At 33.7% G+C, this 19469-nt stretch overlaps 1 protein-coding gene across 1 annotated transcript in view; it reads left to right on the forward strand.

Moving 5' to 3' along the window:
* Window positions 1-19469, forward strand: part of LOC129224776 (kinesin-like protein KIF19) — a 131120-nt gene that overhangs the window by 70819 nt on the left and 40832 nt on the right. The window contains exons 3-4 of the mRNA XM_054859323.1: window positions 579-692; window positions 14175-14262. Of these exons, the coding sequence (XP_054715298.1) occupies window positions 579-692; window positions 14175-14262 (202 nt within the window). The remainder of the gene's footprint in view (window positions 1-578; window positions 693-14174; window positions 14263-19469) is intronic.

Consider the following 19469-nt stretch of genomic DNA (forward strand, 5'->3'; position numbering starts at 1 on the left):
CTTTAAACTTAAATTTATGAGAAACAGGAAGCAGCCGAAGCTTACCTGGAAGTGACGAATCCGAAGTACTGTATTTGGTTGATCTACCATCTCACACATAAAATATAAAACAGGTCAAAGTATCAAGCAAAATTTTACTTTTCTCAGTCAAAAACAGTTTTTTCCAAAAAGCACAAAAGGACAAGCAACCTCCTCCTCAGGCACTTGACAGGTTACTGGCTATCGGCCTGCCCCTCCTATACTCTGCTTCCCGCTCTCATACACTTTCAAATTTAAAAATTATTGGGATTGTATCAACTTGACCCTGTATCAACTAGACCCGGTCTCCCCTGTAATAAAAAGTGCAATTTTATTTTTTCGATAGTTTTTTTTTTTAATTTGAAATGAGCATTTTCGATCGGTAGAGCTCGGCGCCTTTTTGACTCCAACGCCGTCGTGCTTTGCACGACCTTGCATACACCCACACTTGTGATTGCGAAAAACCTAATTTGAATTCAAGATGTCAAAATTCAAATTATTATTAATATTTTTTTAATTACAATCTTTACTATCTTTTTATTTATTGTTTTTTGTTTCAGATGGTGGTGCTGTCGGACCCCTCTGCCGGCGACCCTGTCGACATTCTTCGTGCCAAAAGGGCCCACGACAGGAAATATGTCTTTGACTGGGCCTTTGACGAACATTCCTCACAGGTAATCGAGCAGCACAGACATTTTCACTTGTTCAAGTTGGGAAAGAACAAGAAATTCAGTGGATCTCTGCCAATGAATGTCATCCTATTTCCGAAATCGTTCAAATCTTAACTATGTAGCAATGCAATATCGATGGATGGGTATTGTCGAACCCCGCTATAGTGAACCCGGGATATAGCGATCCCCTGGTTATAGCAAACCTTTTGAATGGTCCGAACTGAAGTCCTATATCATTAATGCAATTTTAAACGCTTGTAACGATCCCCAAATGCTAGAAAATCGGCTATAGCGATCCAAAATCTTCTAAAATTTCAAGCTTTTCATCATCGGGTAGAAAAAATAAGAAAGACATCCTGTCATTCGTAAACAAACCTCTGACTTAAAAAGTGGATTTACTTCAAACAAATTTTATTGAACAGAATTTTTGATTATGAACATGTGCAAAGAAGCTTTCATTAACATCAGTATTTTCTGATCAATCCAAAAACGTTTCACGAGAACAACTTTACTGTGAACTCATCTTCTGATATTGATGAAGAAGCATTAGATCCCGAACCTTCAGTTTCAGCTCCAAAGGCAGCTGTCAATGTTTTGATTTTTTTTTGCAACTGAAACAATAGAAACATCGGATACGTAGGATGTCTATTATGAAAGTAATTGAGTGAGATCAGACTTTTTTTGAAAAATAGGATGTAGCGAACCCTCGACTATAGCGATCTTTGAAATCGGTTAGTTGAGGGTTCGTTATAGCGGGGTTCGACTGTATTAAAGCTTTCGGCGAAGATTCCTTCCAGGTCATCAACAAACATTTTCGCTTTTTCTAGAGATGGAAAAACAAAAACATCAATGAATGCCAGACGCCAGATCCGCCAGATGAAACGCCAGAGAATGTCAAAACATTTCGGGGAACAACGTCCCCTAAATTCAGTTGAACTCGAATACGAGCATGCTTAATACGAAATCATGGCTAAAACGAACATTTTGATTGTCAAGCTTGGTTTGCTATCTAATTACATTTAAAAATGTCACGTATAATACGTACATTAAATTGAAAGTACCAGCTGAAACGAATAACAATTTCTGATCTCTTTACTTAAAAAGTTCGTGGTTTTCTACGGTAATTTCCGTTTTTATAAATTATTCATAGAAAATCAAGTCCGTTTACCTGTGGACATTTCAATTTACTCGCAGATAAAACTGCTCATCTTCCATTGGGGTCGTTTCCAAAATTTTAAAAGTATTTTTTTCTGAAAGAACATGCTTTAAAACATAGGATCTGACCATTTTTTAAATAATTTGTTTAAGTTTAATATTTTTAAAAAATTACTTAAATCAGTGAGCTTTCATTGTTAACATTTCTTGCCGATGACATCACAAATGATAAAACGCCATTCTGTGTTGCCATTCACAGAGAAAAATATTTAATTCGCATCTTTACTCCCGTGTACTGCCAACGATATGGTTGATAGCAAGCGTAGAGCGCAATTTTAATTCGCTTCTTGATTATCATAACGTGGAAACGCGGTACAAAGATGCGCCAAAGAGCATCATTTGTGACGTCATAGAAAAGACGCCTTGTTTGAAAGATCGGACATTTTAAAAAATTAATTAAAAAATAACTGTTGGGAAAATGAAAGAATTTTCTGGGTCCATGTTATTTTTTTTTTTTTTTTTTGCTCATTCTATCGATTTCATTGACTAAAAGTACTACTTTTGACTGAAGGAAACCACCCCGTTGTCGATTATCATCTTCATTTTTCTAAGAAATAAGTGATTTTTTCTGAATGCACTAATAGTAAGATTACAATGTGTGTATTAGCAGTAATGTTTTTAAATATAAGTAAGCATTCCTACGTTTTTGCACAGTATCACTCATTCACGGTTGTTGCGAAAAACGGCTAATACGAACAAGTTCGTGTAGTTTTGTCATTTCATATAAACCGAGTTCAACTGTATTTGGTTTATTATTGTACGAATAACTTAAATTTTAAATGAAAAATAACGCAATTTGTCTTTTTAAAGCACCTGTTTTTTTTTATTTATTAAAGAATGAATGTCTGCCTTTTAACTTAAAATTGACATAAGCAACCTAAGTTGACCTTTTTGGCCCAACTGGGGAACATATAGTCGATTACAAAAATATATCAGATGAGCTAAGAAGAATTGAAAACACATATTAACTAAAAAGTTACAATGGGGTCGTTTCCGAAATTATAAAAGTTTCTTTCTGAAAGAACATGCTTAAAAACATACGATTTGACCATTTTTTAAATAATTTGACATAAGTTTGATGTTTTCAAAAAAATATTCTAATCGGTGCGCAGATTAAATTTCATTTTTTATGCTTCTGCACATGACGTCACAAGTGATGAAATGCCATTCACTGATGCCATTAGCGCAGAGCGCAATATTTGATTCTTATCTTTACTCACATGAACTGGCAACGAAATGGTTGATAGCAAGCTTAGAGCGCAATATTCAATTCACTATTGAATTATCATAAGCTAGAAACGCGGTAGACAGCAAGCGTAAGCATTCAGCGCGCCAGTGGAGATGCGTCAAAGTACATCACTTGTGGTGTCATAAATACCAAGCCTTATTTTCAAAATCGGACATTTTTAAAAATTAAGCGTTGGGAAAATGAAAGTTTTCTCTGACTCCATGTTATTATTATTATTATTTTCTTTTACTAATTCTATAAATTTCAGTGACTAAAGGTAGTACTTTTGACTGAAGGAAACAACCTCATTGAAGGTAATTTCGATAAGAGCTGTACCGAACTCATGAAACATGTTAGTTTATTACTTAATTCTATGTACATAACAAAATGAAGTGTGTTCATTAGAAAAAGGCAAGGTCGGACTCCGACTTAGGAGCTTAGCAAGGCCGAAACAGTGTGGCCGTGATTTCTCTTTTAACGGGTGTGGCCGTCAGAGTCACGGAAGCACCAAGTACCTTTTTATACGCACGGAACGAACTACTAGTATTGAAATCGAGGGCGTTCAATTTGGACTTCGTCCATTAAACCGAGAGGTTTTGTTTCGCGGGCATTCGCTCCGAATCTCCGGGAACATGCTCAAGAAAAGCGCAAACGTATTTGCTGTTGTGGAATTGAAGTAGACGTTTCGAAGTCAATAGATACTTAAATAATAAAAAAAAAACACTTAATTCTTCTGTCAAAGTTTTTCTTTGCGACGGAATGAGAGAACGAAGCGTTCGAGAAAAATATCTCTTAATTCCTTTAGTAGATGATAGACAGCACTTCTTACTTTTTAGGAACCATGGGAACATTGTGATACAACAAAATAAATGATGGGATTTATGGCGTGATGAAAAGGCATTCTAAACAAACTTGAATTGCTCAAACGGTCTCCTTTTTTGCCATTTAAAAGAATATCTTGCATTAAGTTTATGCAGCTGCACTGAACAAAATATGCTATCAGTTTTTCATACGTCTCATTTCCACGCATGTTACCAAATAATCATCTAAAAGTCCTCCCCCCCCCCCGAAAGGAAATAGTTGCCTCAGGGTTGTATCCTTTTCCAGTGCCAATAGCTTTAGTACTTTCCGACCTGACTCCACTTGGGTTCTCCCCATGCAATATTGCACTAGGAATTTAATTTAGCCGAGAGCGGTTGAGTCAAATAGACACTAAAGATAACCTTAACCAACCGCATAATCGTTCAGGAAGATGACGATCACAGACTAAACACTTGGACCGTGTGTTCAGAACCCGCGAGCTAAGGCGTACGAAGTCAACTCCTAAAGAACACGTCGCATAGCCACATAATTAGATCTTTCGGTTAATAAAATTTAAAGTATTTCTGGATGCGTGTCTGTTCCACATGGGGCCTAGCCCAGGATTGGAGAACTAATTTGCGTTGAAATGTCCCATTAAATGTGGAATTTGGGCAAAAAATCGGGATTGCAAAATATTAAGGGTTAATGTTCTGTGTTTATGATAGCATTTTTAAATAGACATACTGAATAACTACAGTAAACAGTACTTTAAATCACACAAATATAATAGCGCTAGTGTACCGCAATCACAATATACTAACTGAACATTTTTGAGCAAGTTGAAAATGATTGGGAAGGCAAGACGATCTCCTTGAGGCTTAAAAAGCTCAAGGAGACCGTAGGTTCCTCATCCTGAGCCTAGCCCTACTGATAAGTTTCATAAATCTGATACATAAAGTCTTGGAATAGACTATAGAGAACCCCAATTAAGTTTTTTCAGAATTTATTTTCGTTCCTTTTATTTCTTCATATGACTTCAGTGAGAAGCAAAGGGATGTAATTGGCAGCATTAAACATTTGGAGGTAACCATTACAAATGGTAAGTGAACCCATTCTCTGTCTTGGGGCAAGAGATAGTACTAGTAGCCCTGGTAGGTGCTCCTGTATAGCATGATTTAGAAAAAAAAAATCAATGAAAGCCTACCCAGGACCTTATCTTTAAAGTCGTTTAACTCAAAACTTTAAAATGTCACCTTACATCCCATTGCTTATCACTGCCTCATATGTTTTTTAAGCATAATTTTCGCAGGGTGTGTAACATACAGTTAATGTATGCATTCATTTCATTTGTACACTATTTTACAGCTTGTAGAAATGTACTTAAGATGAAATTTATATCCCACCAAAAACATTCTGTAAAAAACTAGCCAAGTCTCGATGGAGCTGTTTGTTTATCTCTAAAAAGTAATGAAATCTAGACAAAGTCATGACAAGTCGAAAGTTCCTTACTGCTTTTTCTTTACTGTTATAGTTAATGTTGTGTGACTTGGCCTTTGAACATTCTTTATACGTTAGTGGGTACAAGTCAATTTTGTTTACACGTTTTCCAAGTGGCAATTTTCCATCATCAATGGGTAGCGGTTCTGGCGACAGATTGGTGCAATCGTGTCATGGAGCACCTGGTTTTGTACCCTTGTGTACCCTTTAACGGCCAAGCCACACAGCATTAACTATAACAATAAAGAAATCGCAGTAAGGAACTTTCGACTTGTCATGACTTTGTCTAGATTTCATTACTTTTTAGAGATAAACAAACAGCTCCATCGAGACTTGGCTAGTTTTTTACAGAATGTTTTTGGTGGGATTTCACTTCTTTTTGTAGAAACATTTAATTTGCGTAATATTCGAGTAGACTAAATTTAGGCTAAATTAAATTAGAAGATGTGTCCCACTACGCTGGACTTTTGCAATGACAGTCGATTTTTTTATGTACCAATAGTAGAAGGGGGCATTACCATATCTCTAATACAGCTGAGACCAGCTGAGGGTTCTTCATTAGATACTTCAGACTTTCGATTTTTGACATCAAATGAAGCGGCCAACCAAGTTGAATCTTTTTTGTAAAGGCGGTATGTCGATCTCTGATAGTTTGGTTGGGCTCTTGTGTTTTCTAATCAGGGTCACTCCAGATCTTCGATTATCCTAGTTTTTATAGTTTTCCCTTTATGTGGCCATTAAACCCTAACTCTGTACCAAATTTCACCTCTCTGAGTTTATGAGAAGTACTAGTTCTATTTTGATGATCGTGAGTGAGTGAGTGTCATAAATGCGAAACTTTGCTTTCGCTTAACTTCGGAACTAAATGACCTACAGACTTGAAATTTCGGATTTTAAGTATGTGATTATAGCTTACTGGATGACGAAAATTTCTGCGTTCTGATCTCATCAGAAGGTTCTCAAATAGGGGCCTGAAAATGCGGCGAAATGGTTCCAGTAAAGGATGGTACGGCAGTGTTTGCTTCGCGCTCGACTTGGCGGGGGCACTGCCGTGCCCCCCGATTCGACAATTAGAATGCGATCAATTGTATACTTAATATCTTTAAAATCAAGGAGGAAAATGATTGCAGGTACAAATATGCATTGAAAATATGAACGTTATTTGCAATTTTCAAAACATAAAACTAATAAGCGGCATTTTAAGAAAATTAATGTTTTTAAAATCGTCCGCAGTGAAAAAATTATTGAATAAAAAATCGTTTGTGTTGCCTGTAAAACATAAAATGTAAATGCAAAAACTAACCAAAAAAAAAAACGTTCTAAGAATAATGCATTGTACACCATTCTTGTTCAACACAAATCAAGTGTATTTAACATCTTAAAAATATGTAGGGGGACGCGGAGCAAAGTAAAATATTTTCATAGCTTGTATTGCGCTACCTATGTAGCAGCATTTTATCTTATGATCTTAACCTCTAGCTTCGTCAAAAAAAAAAAAAGAAAAAAAAAAACTGTTTTAAAGACAATGGTTTATAATAATAAAGGGTGTCCCAAAATTAACGCAAGATTTGAATTTGCCACCATTTTTTCCATAAATTGTTGGCAGCCATGCAAAAAGAACAATTTGACAGTTGAGAGTTTAGGGTTAGTAAAAATGGGGTGTTATTGTACCATACAGCTAGAGAGAGTGAAACATTTCAATTACTGCATGAGGCATTTCCTGGTCGCGTAGTCTCTCATTTCGGTCATCAGAATTGGCACCCTAGATCGTGTGATTTAACATTTTTAAATTTCTTCTTATGGGGTTATTTGAATTCAAAGGTCTACGTCAACAAGCCCACAACCAGCCATGCATTACCGTGTTGCGATACCGAGCGCCAATAACAGTAACTGCTTGACCAGCCTCAACTTTCATTATTTTTGAAACAATTGTTCAATAATGAAAGCGCGTTATTGTATCGTATAACACTCCATTTTTGATTACCCTAAACTCTCAGCTGTCAAATTGTTCTTTTTTCAGGGTTGCCAACCATTTATTGCAAAAATGGCGGCAAATTCAAATCCTGCGTTAATTTTGGGACACCCTTCACAAGTCAGTTTCAAAATTTGATAGACATGTTGTAAGATTTTCTGGTTTATCAAAAATAACTTTTGTTGCATTAAAAAACCACCTATTTTCTTATTTATTCATTCTTTTATACACTCCTTTTTCTCTATGCATGAATTAATTCATTCATTGATTCGTTTATGGCACCAGTATTGGTCCATTTAATGCGTTGTTTCTTTTATAATTACATTCACTTGATCGAAGTTATCTTTAATTACCAAATAGAAAACATTTCGTTCGAAAAAATATTTTATGTTTCACTTTCCCCACGAAAAAAAGGGAAATTTTTCCACTTTTTTTTTTTTGAAGGTATAAATTTACTGTCAAAAATGAATAATAATGTCTCAGTGCAAGTTTCATCAGAAAACGCATTGTTCTTTCTTTATGTACTGTAATTCCTTCGCAACACATTCCTTTACAACAGCCTTAAAAGAGCACATAGTTTAAAAAAAAAAAAAAAAATACAGATGTGTGTTTCAGAGCTCCAACGGTATACTTGTTTTTCAGTGAATAAAATATTTGAAAATTGTTTCTGCATTGAAAAGGAGATCCCTTTTTTTCTTGATTTAAATTTGTTTCTTGTGCAGTCATGGTATACATTTTAAATTTTCCGGACGAAGTTTTTATTTCATAATCTATACATATAAAAATCAATGTCTTGATATATATATATATATTTATATATATATATATATATATATATATATATATATATATATATATATATATATATATATATATATATATGTATATATGTATATATATATATATATATGTATCTCAACGCACAGCCAATACCGCTGATACCTCAGACTTGAAATTTGGCAGGCATGTCCAAATGATTACGAAAGTATCCACTAAGAAAGGATTTTTCGAAATATCAATTAGTTCTGGAAAAATTAGTTAAAACCCCTTAATTTCTGCGAAATTAAAACCTGCAATTGAAATATAAATTCCTTATTTTCGTAGGCTTTCCTCCATTCAAATCATTATTCAGTACTTCATCTTGACATTTATTCGCAACTCCAGAGCTTGAATACGCTACCTTGCGGTGATTTATAAAATTGCCGAAAAAGGTAAAACATTGCGTTCCACGTGCTCCATTTTGGGCAAAACAAGTAGTTTGTTATTCAGAACTCCAGCGCTCGAATACGCTACCTTGCGGTGATTTACAAAACTGCAAATGAAACTAAAACATTGCCACGTTGCGTTCCACGTGTGTCTGTTGACGTAAACACAGGCAGTTTGTTCTGAGCATTTATTAACGCAATCGATGTGTCTTAGTTTGCTTTCAGCCACAGAAATTAATTCGTCCCTTAGTAGTATTCTCAAGCTTCTCAAAATAATGTTAGGTTTCCTTATTTCCTAAATAATTGGTGAAAGCGAAAATTCTGGATTAACAAACTTGGATAACGTTATACAAGGTAAAAAATTTTATTGTTTTGTATGAATTTGTAAGAATATGGGGGTTTTTTTAATCTTAAATTAATTAAACTTACCATATTTTACAGCAGTGTTTAGTTGGAATGGACGGTATGCAAAATATTTTCTTGAATATATTATCGTAGAACAAAATGAATAACCGAGAAAGAATTTACTTTATTCCTTTTATTCTCAACTGAAAGGTTTCGCCAAATTTGTTTAGGGTTATAGTTTTAGTATAGTGCGAGCAAAGTAGCCTTGGCGAGATTTCGCGTTTTTAGTTAAACCATTTTTAATTTTTATCATGAGTGGAATAAAATTGTGGTAAGATTACAGAATTCGATAAGTGAAAAGAAATAATGGTCAATCAACTGAAAAGAAAACTACCACCATATATCCGTGAGAATTTTGTTGATGATTTGCATAACATGACACAATTAAATCGTAACTCAGAAATTAGAAAAATCGAAACAGAAATTTTTTAAATTAACCGATTCGGGAATTCGAGAGAAATAACTCAGCTACAAATGGAAAACAATAATCGCTAGCCAAGCAAGGCAAAAAAGTATCTTCTTTCGATAACAATTTGTAATGTCATATTGAATTTTCTAGCATTAATTGTTATTCTTGTCAGATAATGATCTTGATAAATATCGAATTCAACATCGTGGAAATAGCTGCTTAGAACTACGAACTACGTAGTTTGCATTAATCTTTGACGTTTAGTAATGCTTCTTGAATTCTCATTTCTTTCTACGTGGGCCAGAATATCCACAAGACTTTGAAAATTAATTTAAAAAGAATAAAGCGAAAAAATCATACGTACGAACAAAAATCACAACATTTTTAGCATTTTCTTCGTTACCATGTGCGTTTTTTTAGTTTTTAAGTCCGCCATTAGACAGTGACTTCAGTGCCCCCTATAGTTCGTTGGAGTTGCGAATGTGCATTTTTTTTATTTGCATAATTCATTTATAATCGTCACTCGCTACAGCATAACATCAAAAATATCTGATATAAACTATGAGTACGCATTTTAATTATCTTGTTCTGAGTGAATTTGAATAAATATTAGTTTTTCATTTCGATGAAAAGAAAGGCACTTAGTAACATTGGAGCTGAAAAATTACTGCCATTCCTTAACCTAATTCCACATAAATGATTTAAATAACCTTGTTACTAAAGCATCTAACTGAAATGGGCAGTATGCAAATAAATATTCTTGAAAATATTTATCGCAGAACGGATTGAAAAATCCAGAAATAACGTTAAGAATTTTAGCAATAAAAAATAAAAGCTTGGAATTTTTATCGCTGAAATAGTGCGTCAACTTAGGATTATGGTTTTAGTATTGAGTGAAAGAATAATGTATTTTGACAAGATTTCGCTTATCAGTTAAATCATAAATGACGAATGAATTAAATGCATCATTGTTTAAAGCAGAACTGCCACTATGTATCCGTGAGCATTTTGTAGATGATTTAATCAGAATAGCATTGCAGAATTTTAACACTTAGTTGAGAAATAGAAACATATGAAACAGCGAGAATTAAGTTGTAGAGAATTTTTTAGTAAACCGATTCGAAGAAATAACTCAATTACATAAATAAAATAATTTGCGCCAGCTAAATAAAAGAATGAAATATCATCTTCCTCTTTTGATATTGAATATATATGGTCATAGAAATAAATTATCTAGTATTGAATGTTATTCTTGACAGTCTTACTGTCACGTATGTGCACTATGTGACAAAAATGTCAACAAATGCCGGAAATGTCACGAAACTGGACATAATAAGTACTAATGTATAGAAAAAGACAGTACAAAATGAAAATCTTGTTCGAAAAGAACCAAAAATTTATGAATATCGAACTCAACATCGTGAAAATGGCTGCTTAAGAACAACTTACTGCGTGTTTTGCATTATTTTTTTACTTTCCGTTATACTTTTTGATTTCTCATCTTTTTCTACATGGGTCAGAATAACCAAAAGACTTCGAAAAATCTTTTCAAAAGAATATAGAACAAAAAAATTAAACATGCGAACAAAAATTTCTGTCATTTACTAAGCTTCGAAGCGATTTATATGTTACGGAGTGCGTTTGTTTTACCTTTTTCATCCGCCATTAGGCAGTGGCTGCAGCGACCCCTATAGTTTTTTTGGAGTTGCGAATTTTAAATTTGATATTGTTTTTGTTTCTCACGTGATTCTTCGAGGCTTTTCTTAAGCCAAATAATAATGTTTCTGGCTTTCCCTTTCACTTTTTCAAAACTGGAAACGAAGTTTAAAAAAAAAAAATCACAGATAAATACATAAAGCATTTAAGTTTTATTTCACATCGTAAAAGTAAATAATAAAAATCAATGTCTTGAGATAACATATATTTTCTTGCATTCCCGTACCCAGCATTGCTCGGGTAAAGAAAATCAGTACTTTAAAAGGATCGTTAATGACAGTGAAGGATCTGTTACGGACAAGGACATACAGTGGCTCCCAAAAGTGTTCGTACACTTTGAAATTTTTTAGTAAAATCAAAATAACTCGAAACTGAATTCGAATATGAAGTCCGATATTATTTCCCATCATTCCTATGTCATTAATACAACACATCGGTTTTCTCAAAATATTGACGGATCTTCTTTTTGAAATGGGTCAGAAAACGAAGAAACAGAGAAATAACACGCCACAAAAGTCATCGTACACGTAAATATTTTCGAATAAATTCATGATTAAAATAATCATATGCCGTTTTATTAATATTTTTGCATTGTGTTGACCCTTATAAGTCATTTGGCTTTAGTTTTTTGTTTATTTATTCCTTAATATTGTGCTTTAAAATGGCTGCTATTCGTAAAAAAACGCAAACACCATTCAAAATTTGATTTTTTTCCTCACAGTAGCGGTAAAATGGTTTAAAATGTCTCTAAACTAGATAATTTATACCATTCCATAGTAAAGTGCTAGATAAAATGCTTTAAAGAAAAGAATCGGACCGAAAACAAGGTAAGAAAAGGTCAACTGACAAAGTTAATAAAGCGTGATCGGAGATTTCAAGTTTAAAAATTTATGAAAAATACACATTTGAGTGCTGTAAAAGTTTCTGCAGAGTTAAATGAAACATTTTACATTTAACTTTCCTCTAAAATTGTTCGCCAAGTTCTCTGATTAGCTGGATTAAATGGGACCTCTTCCCGCAGAAATTTTCTTGGTCGTGCGAAAAACAGAAAGCTTATGCTTTTCGTCGCAAAATCAATGATAAATAAGCTAAAAACGTTTTAGAATCACGTCTTACTTACAGATAAAAATTAATTCAACACTTTTGATTAAATTATTGTATAACTGTAAGTAGAAGAAAAAATTAGGAACTTAATCTTAAGAACTTATTTGGATCAGTTAATCAGGACGGTGGAGGTGTTCCAGTGTGAGGGTGCATATCAGCATCAGGACTTGATAGTTTGTAATTTTTTGATGAAATAATGAATCATACTGTTCCTTTAAATATTTTAAAAACCAATCTTGAACTCTTAGCCAAAAATTTGGTTATTGGAAACAACTTTGTTTTTGATCAAGATAACGATAAGAAGCATGCGGTTTTCAACGTTTGCGCGTAGTACCTCGAAAATTGTCCTAAAGTTTAGAAAATACCCTCTCAATCTCCCAAATTTCAACTTAATGTAACGTATTTAGAGATATCTGGGGGCTAGATTTCGAAAATAGGGCTTTAAAATGAAAATAGAGCTAGAAACAGGAAGACTCAAAGTGTGGTTGAAATCTTACTCAGAAATTATGCAAAAAAAAAGAAAGAAAAAGAATGAAATCTATTCCCAGACGTTTAAAAGGTTTTATGAATACTGTATGATATTCTACTAATTAATAACTTAATCAAAAGTTAGATTATTCAATAATATATAGACATTTTATAAAGTGTACAAAGACTTTTGTGAGATAAAATTTCCGGCACTTTTTGGTTTTTGATTTTTAAAAAATTAAGTTTTAATATTTTTAAAAAACTTTTCATGTAGTTTTGTTAAAAGTTGATCATAGATCTTATAATTAAATACCTGTTCCGAAATATTGATTCTAACCAATAGATTGGGGCCTATTTCGTTGAAACTCGTAGGTGTACGAAGACTTTTGGGAGCCACTGTATATATAAGGAGTCCAGGGACTCCGGGACCCTTTCAAAATTAGAAAAAATATATGTAATAAATAATTATTAAAGGAGATTTTCGTAACTAGGTGCATCAAGCACTGTTATCCCCTGCTAATTCCATTACCCGAGCAATGCCGGATACGGGAATGCTTAGTGTAATATATCGATCAAATGGGACACGAGAGACTTCGATTCGTTTAATTATTATGGACAGGGGCGGACTGTCCCGCTGACCCATCGTATATCTGATTATATATATATTTTTAATTTATCTTCTTTTTTATTTTTTTTAAGTGCAACTTCATTTTATTTATTTATTTTTATTATTTATTTATTTATTTATTTTTGAGCAATCACGATTGCTTATTGTTCTCATTTGACTGTTATGATGTCCTTTCATTTTATTTTCTCACCGCCACCCTCCGCACCATCACCGTCGACCGGTCCTCACGATGCTGCTGCTATAGCGAAAGCCGTCTCCGGGTTGCGTCCACCGGGTTGATCCTACACACACGCGCATACAGACACAACTACACACACACGCATGCACACACAAACACATACATACACCTACACACATACACATACACACAACTACCCACACATTCATGCCTGCACACAGACTCAAACACATATGCCTACACACACATACACATACCCCCCCTCACACGCACACATTCATACACACAACTACCCACACACTTATGCCAGCACACAGACACAAACACACATGTCTACACACACATACACAAACACACACACTCGTGATTGCGAAAAACATAATTTGAATTCAAAATGTCAAAATTCAAATTAATCTTTTTATTTATTTTTTTTCCTTTTTTTTTTTTTTTTTGCACTTTTCTTTCTTTTCTTTTCTTCTTTTTTTTTTGGACTCCCTTTTTTTTTCACTTTTTTCTTTCTTTCTGATCTTTTTTTTTTTGCACCTTGTTTTTTCTTGCGCCCTCTGGAGGCCAAGGTTGGCGCCCTCTTGTGGGACCCAGCCCGCTCCTGATTATATAGAACTAGATATTTATTTAATACATATTCCACTCCATTTTAGGAGGAAGTGTATGAGAAGACGACAAAATCCCTGGTGGAAAATGTTGTCGACGGATACAACGGGACCGTGTTCGCTTACGGAGCAACAGGTAAGCACTCATTGGATCAAAGGGGATTTGGATCTCACAACTTCAAAGCTTGATACGTTGTAATAAAGACTTAGGCATGTTGGAATAGGAAAAACAAGTAGAGTAAGAATTTCCCCCGAAGATCGGAAAGATACCCGAAGTTTTAGAGTATTAAGTATCAGGACATGTTTAGAAGAAATGCATTGTGTCGATTGCAGTTGGGGTAAACCTAACCTGGCAGCGGAATGTTGTGATTAGGATCTGCGTAGCCTTCACAGTGTTTCCAGGTTAGGATTGCCCTAACTGTAGTAGCATCCATGTTTTGCCGGGTTTTACACTTCGGTTTATGAGCTTTGTTCTTTGTAGAGCCTAAATTATTGTTAGGTTTGTTCATTGTCAAATGAAAGTTTATTCAAATTCTCTCGCGACTCTTGTTCTCTCGCGACTTTTGGTTGTGTTGGTGAGCTTCTTGCACTTATGAAATAGCTAGGTAGGGGAAACCCGGGCAACGTGAACACCTTATGCTTTTCTTGATTATACACAGTTGTTTCAATTTCCAAAGTAATAACTAAACGACAATAATCATTCTTCATTTAATGAACTTACGTAATGCAGTAATAGTTGTCCTTAATATTAATTACACTATTAGATATAACACCAGTTTTCAACAATGGCATAAATATCCACTTTGCCCAACACCCCGGGTAAAGTGGATTCGGTACCAGGGCAAAGCGAACACCAACATTTTTTGCCATAAAACTAAACATTAAAAATAAAATAACCATCAAAAACTAAAGGTACATATATGAAAAACATTTTTTTGCTACAATGCTAATTATTGTAGCTATTACAAACAAAGAAATTGAATTTTAAAAATAAAATAAACGACTAAAATTAAAGGAGCATATTAAAAAACATTTTTTTGCTACAATGCTAATTATTGTAGTTATTACAAACAAATAGAACTTAAAAAGAAAATAAGCATCGAAAATTAAAGGCTCATACTAAAAGAATTTTTTTTTACATTACTACTTATAACAAACAGAGAAATTAAACTAACAAAATTCAATATCCAAAATTTAGGAGCACATTTAAAAAAAAAAATTCTGCTACAATATTAATCATTGCAGTTATCACAATGAAAATCATTACTATTTTCGAATGCTGAATGTAAAAAAAAAAATACAGAGCAATTGGTCTTTTATTTCTTGAGAAATCCGTAAAAATGTGAAATTTTGAAAGCGTCTTAACACTTTTGCTCATGTAGTGTATCGAACATAGGAAAAAAAGTGCCATTTAGCCCCAAGATGGCGGAGGTGCCACTACTTTTAATCTACGATCCAGGGCTTTAAGCTACGCTATTGGCTACTTACTGGCTAAGCTAAATGTCACGGTGATATCTTTTTTACCACATAGAAAAAAAAAAGATCCATGTTAATAATAGGCATCCTTCTTGAAATAATTCCGTATGACCTGTTGGAGCGTTTGACATAATTTTAATTGTTATCAAAGTAAAGTGAAAAAGAAAAAAAAAGAAGAACATTGACACGCCCTTTCTACATGCATGTCTTTGTTGAGTTAAAAAATGGCTTCATGGTCGCCTATGGAAAGTCGGAAGAAAAAGAAGGTCAGTTCAGACCCTTGGGTGTGGTTCATGTTCCAGGAAGGATTTTCTTGGTAAAGATGAAGAATCACGAACGGAGGTCGATGGACCTTCAATGGGATGAGGCCATTATACATTTTAAGTCATGTAATTTTTAATTGTGCTTTGTCTTTTAAATGTATGTGGAAGGCAGACCCGTTATTTGGGGAGGGGGGGGGCAGAAGGGGGAATTGACGCCACCCCCCCTGGTTTGAGAAATGAATGAACCTACATATAAACAGGCGTAATGTTGGTTGTTATACCATTTTCGGTGTAATTTGTATAGAATATATACCCTTTTACTCCCCCCCCCCCCGGGAAACTTCGAAATGACGGACTTGGTTGAAGGTATGAAAAAGTTTATTCATTGGTTAAAAAAATTTGAGACTTTTATTGAAGAAGTGCTTATTGCCCCTCGATAGATTTATTTGTGCTAGTATTAGCTGCAGTAAAAATTTTGCAGATCAAACGAAATTCAAATATTTTTTATACGAATAATTGGCTTACTTTTTCACTGTCTGGTGCACCCTTCCATGGTTATAAGCAATTTTCTGCCAAATTTCATGGCTCTCGTGATAGAAAAAGATATATAAGAGCCAAAGTGTTTGGCAGATCGGTAATGAAAAACATGAGATGCAATCGAAGTCAGTGATCAAGGTAGCTAAAAATAATCAAAGCAAAGAAAAAACAATTATTAAGAGGGATAAACGCAAGAGAAAAACCAAATGACTGAAAAAAAAACCCTTCTACCACTTCAAAAATGCAAAAAAAAAAAAAAAAAAAAGTAAGAGAAAAAATACCTGGCCGTCAACGAAAAAAAAATCTGTTGAGCTTTGTTTTTTTAACTCGCTAAACTTTAGTTACACAGGGTCCAAATGAACGCATACATTATTCATCTCATTTTTAAGCAAGAAGTTCCGTCCAGAACGAAATTCTACTTTCTAGTATCTGATCAATATTCTCAAAATTAGCCGAGACTGCAAATTATTTCAAACATAACTTAACATTTTACGCTGACTTTTCGAAACAAAATATGCCTCGCTCATCTGATGAAATAGATACGTAAAAAATAAATAAACGAACAAATAAAGTGATAGCACCTCTTAAACAATACAGGTAATATATTTTCCCATAAAAAAATATTGAATCGCTCTCAACACGAAAAGAAACAGCAAAGAATTAAAAATAAAAAGCTCATCAAAATAATTTTATTTTATCACAAAAAGAAAGAAAAACGTTTGTTACTAAGCTGTTTCTTCCATGTAAAAAAAATCTCACATTTTAATCCCCCCCCCCTCCGTTGCCAAAAACTAAAAGATAATAATAATTTAAAAAAAAAAAAAAACAAATATACTTTTGAGAATACATAAAAAATAAAATATCCACTTGAATAACTAATTTTTATTATTCGCAACTCCAACGAACTATAGGGGGCACTGAAGTCACTGTCTAATGGCGGACTTAAAAACTAAAACAAACGCACATGGTAACGAAGAAAATGCTAAAAGTGTTGTGATTTTTGTTCGTACGTATGATTTTTTCGTTTTATTCTTTTTAAATTAATTTTCAAAGTCTTGTGGATATTCTGGCCCACGTAGAAAGAAATGAGAATTCAAGAAGCATTACTAAACGTCAAAGATTAATGCAAACTAGGTAGTTCGAAGTTCTAAGCAGCTATTTCCACGATGTTGAATTCGATATTTATCAATTCTTGATAAAACTAAATAATAGTTGTGGCCTGACAAGAATAACAATTAATGCTAGAAAATTCAATATGACATTACAAATTGTTATCGAAAGAAGATACTTTTTTGCCTTGCTTGGCTAGCGATTATTGTTTTCCATTTGTAGCTGAGTTATTTCTCTCGAATTCCCGAATCGGTTAATTTAAAAATTTTCTGTTTCGATTTTTCTAATTTCTGAGTTACGATTTAATTGTGTCATGTTATGCAAATCATCAACAAAATTCTTACGGATATATGGTGGTAGTTTTCTTTTCAGTTGATTGACCATTATTTCTTTTCACTTATCGAATTCTGTAATCTTACTACAATTTTATTCCACTCATGATAAAAATTAAAAATGGTTTAACTAAAAACGCGAAATCTCGCCAAGGCTACTTTGCTCGCACTATACTAAAACTATAACCCTAAACAAATTTGGCGAAACCTTTCAGCTGAGAATAAAAGGAATAAAGTAAATTCTTTCTCGGTTATTCATTTTGTTCTACGATAATATATTCAAGAAAATATTTTGCATACTGTCCATTCCAACTAAATGCTGCTGTAAAATATGGTAAGTTTAATTAATTTAAGAAAAAAAAACTCATATTCTTACAAATTCATACAAAACAATAAAAATTTTTACCTTGTATAACGTTATCCAAGTTTGTTAATCCAGAATTTTCGCTTTCACAAATTATTAAGGAACTAATGAAAACTAACATTATTTTGAGAAGCTCGAGAATACTACTAAGGGACGAATTAATTTCTGTAGCTGAAAGCAAACTAAGACGCATCGATTGCGTTAATAAATACTCAGAACAAACTGCCTGTGTTTACGTCAACAGACACACGTGGAACGCAACGTGGCAATGTTTTAGTTTCATTTGCAGTTTTGTAAATCACCGCAAGGTAGCGTATTCGAGCGCTGGAGTTCCGAATAAGAAAAGGAAAAAAAAAATGTCGTCTGCAAGGCTCTCTTTCTTTCTCTTAAAATGTAAAGGACTGCGAATTTCCTTTTATTTCTCATTGCCGAAATAGAATAAATAAATTAAAACTTTGGAAGGAAAATAAATAAAAAAAATATCATCATTCATTATTTCACAGTGTCGGAGTCGATCTCTGGAACGGTGAGCTTGTGAGTTTCACCGAGTAAACGTCAATAAACCGTCCCGTGAAAACTTTCTAACGTATGTTTGACTTTAAAAATACTGAATGAGAGAGTATCATATTCTGAATAACACTCACCCTTTCACCTTAATATAATAAATGTTCCAAAATCATAATTTCGAAAAGATTTATGTGATACGATCAATTAAGAATTCGGGGTTTGAAATTTTTTTTTTTAATAGCTTAAATTATGTCTAGCATTGATAACATGTTTTAATGTTTTTTCCCTGGTAGTCGATTTAGATTTGATTTTCTATTGATGAATCTGCATATCAATTCGTTACCTGATATGTTGGGTCAAATTAATACAAATACAAATGTGACGGCCAGCAACAGGCTCTGGGTCCAGCTAGACTGATCCTAGTCAATTTACAATCCCCAGTGAAGATCAATGGCCCTCTTAAAACTATCTACTCCCTTGCTCATTACCACCTCTTCTGGTAAGCTGTTCCAAGTTCCACTACCCTGCTAAAATAATAATTTTTCCTAATATCCGTGTTAGCCTGAGATTTAAATAGCTTTAAACAATAACCCCTTGTCCTGTTATCAGTGCTATACTTAAGCCCTGTAACATCTTTCATTTTAATAAATTTAAAAAACTGAATCATGTCCCCTCGGTCTCTTCTTTGCTCAAGACTGTACATTTTTAGCATTCTAAGCCTGGAATCATAGTCTATATGAGAAAGTCCATTTAT

The sequence above is a fragment of the Uloborus diversus genome, chromosome 6 (assembly GCF_026930045.1).
Source record: "Uloborus diversus isolate 005 chromosome 6, Udiv.v.3.1, whole genome shotgun sequence".
Lineage (NCBI taxonomy): Eukaryota > Metazoa > Arthropoda > Arachnida > Araneae > Uloboridae > Uloborus > Uloborus diversus.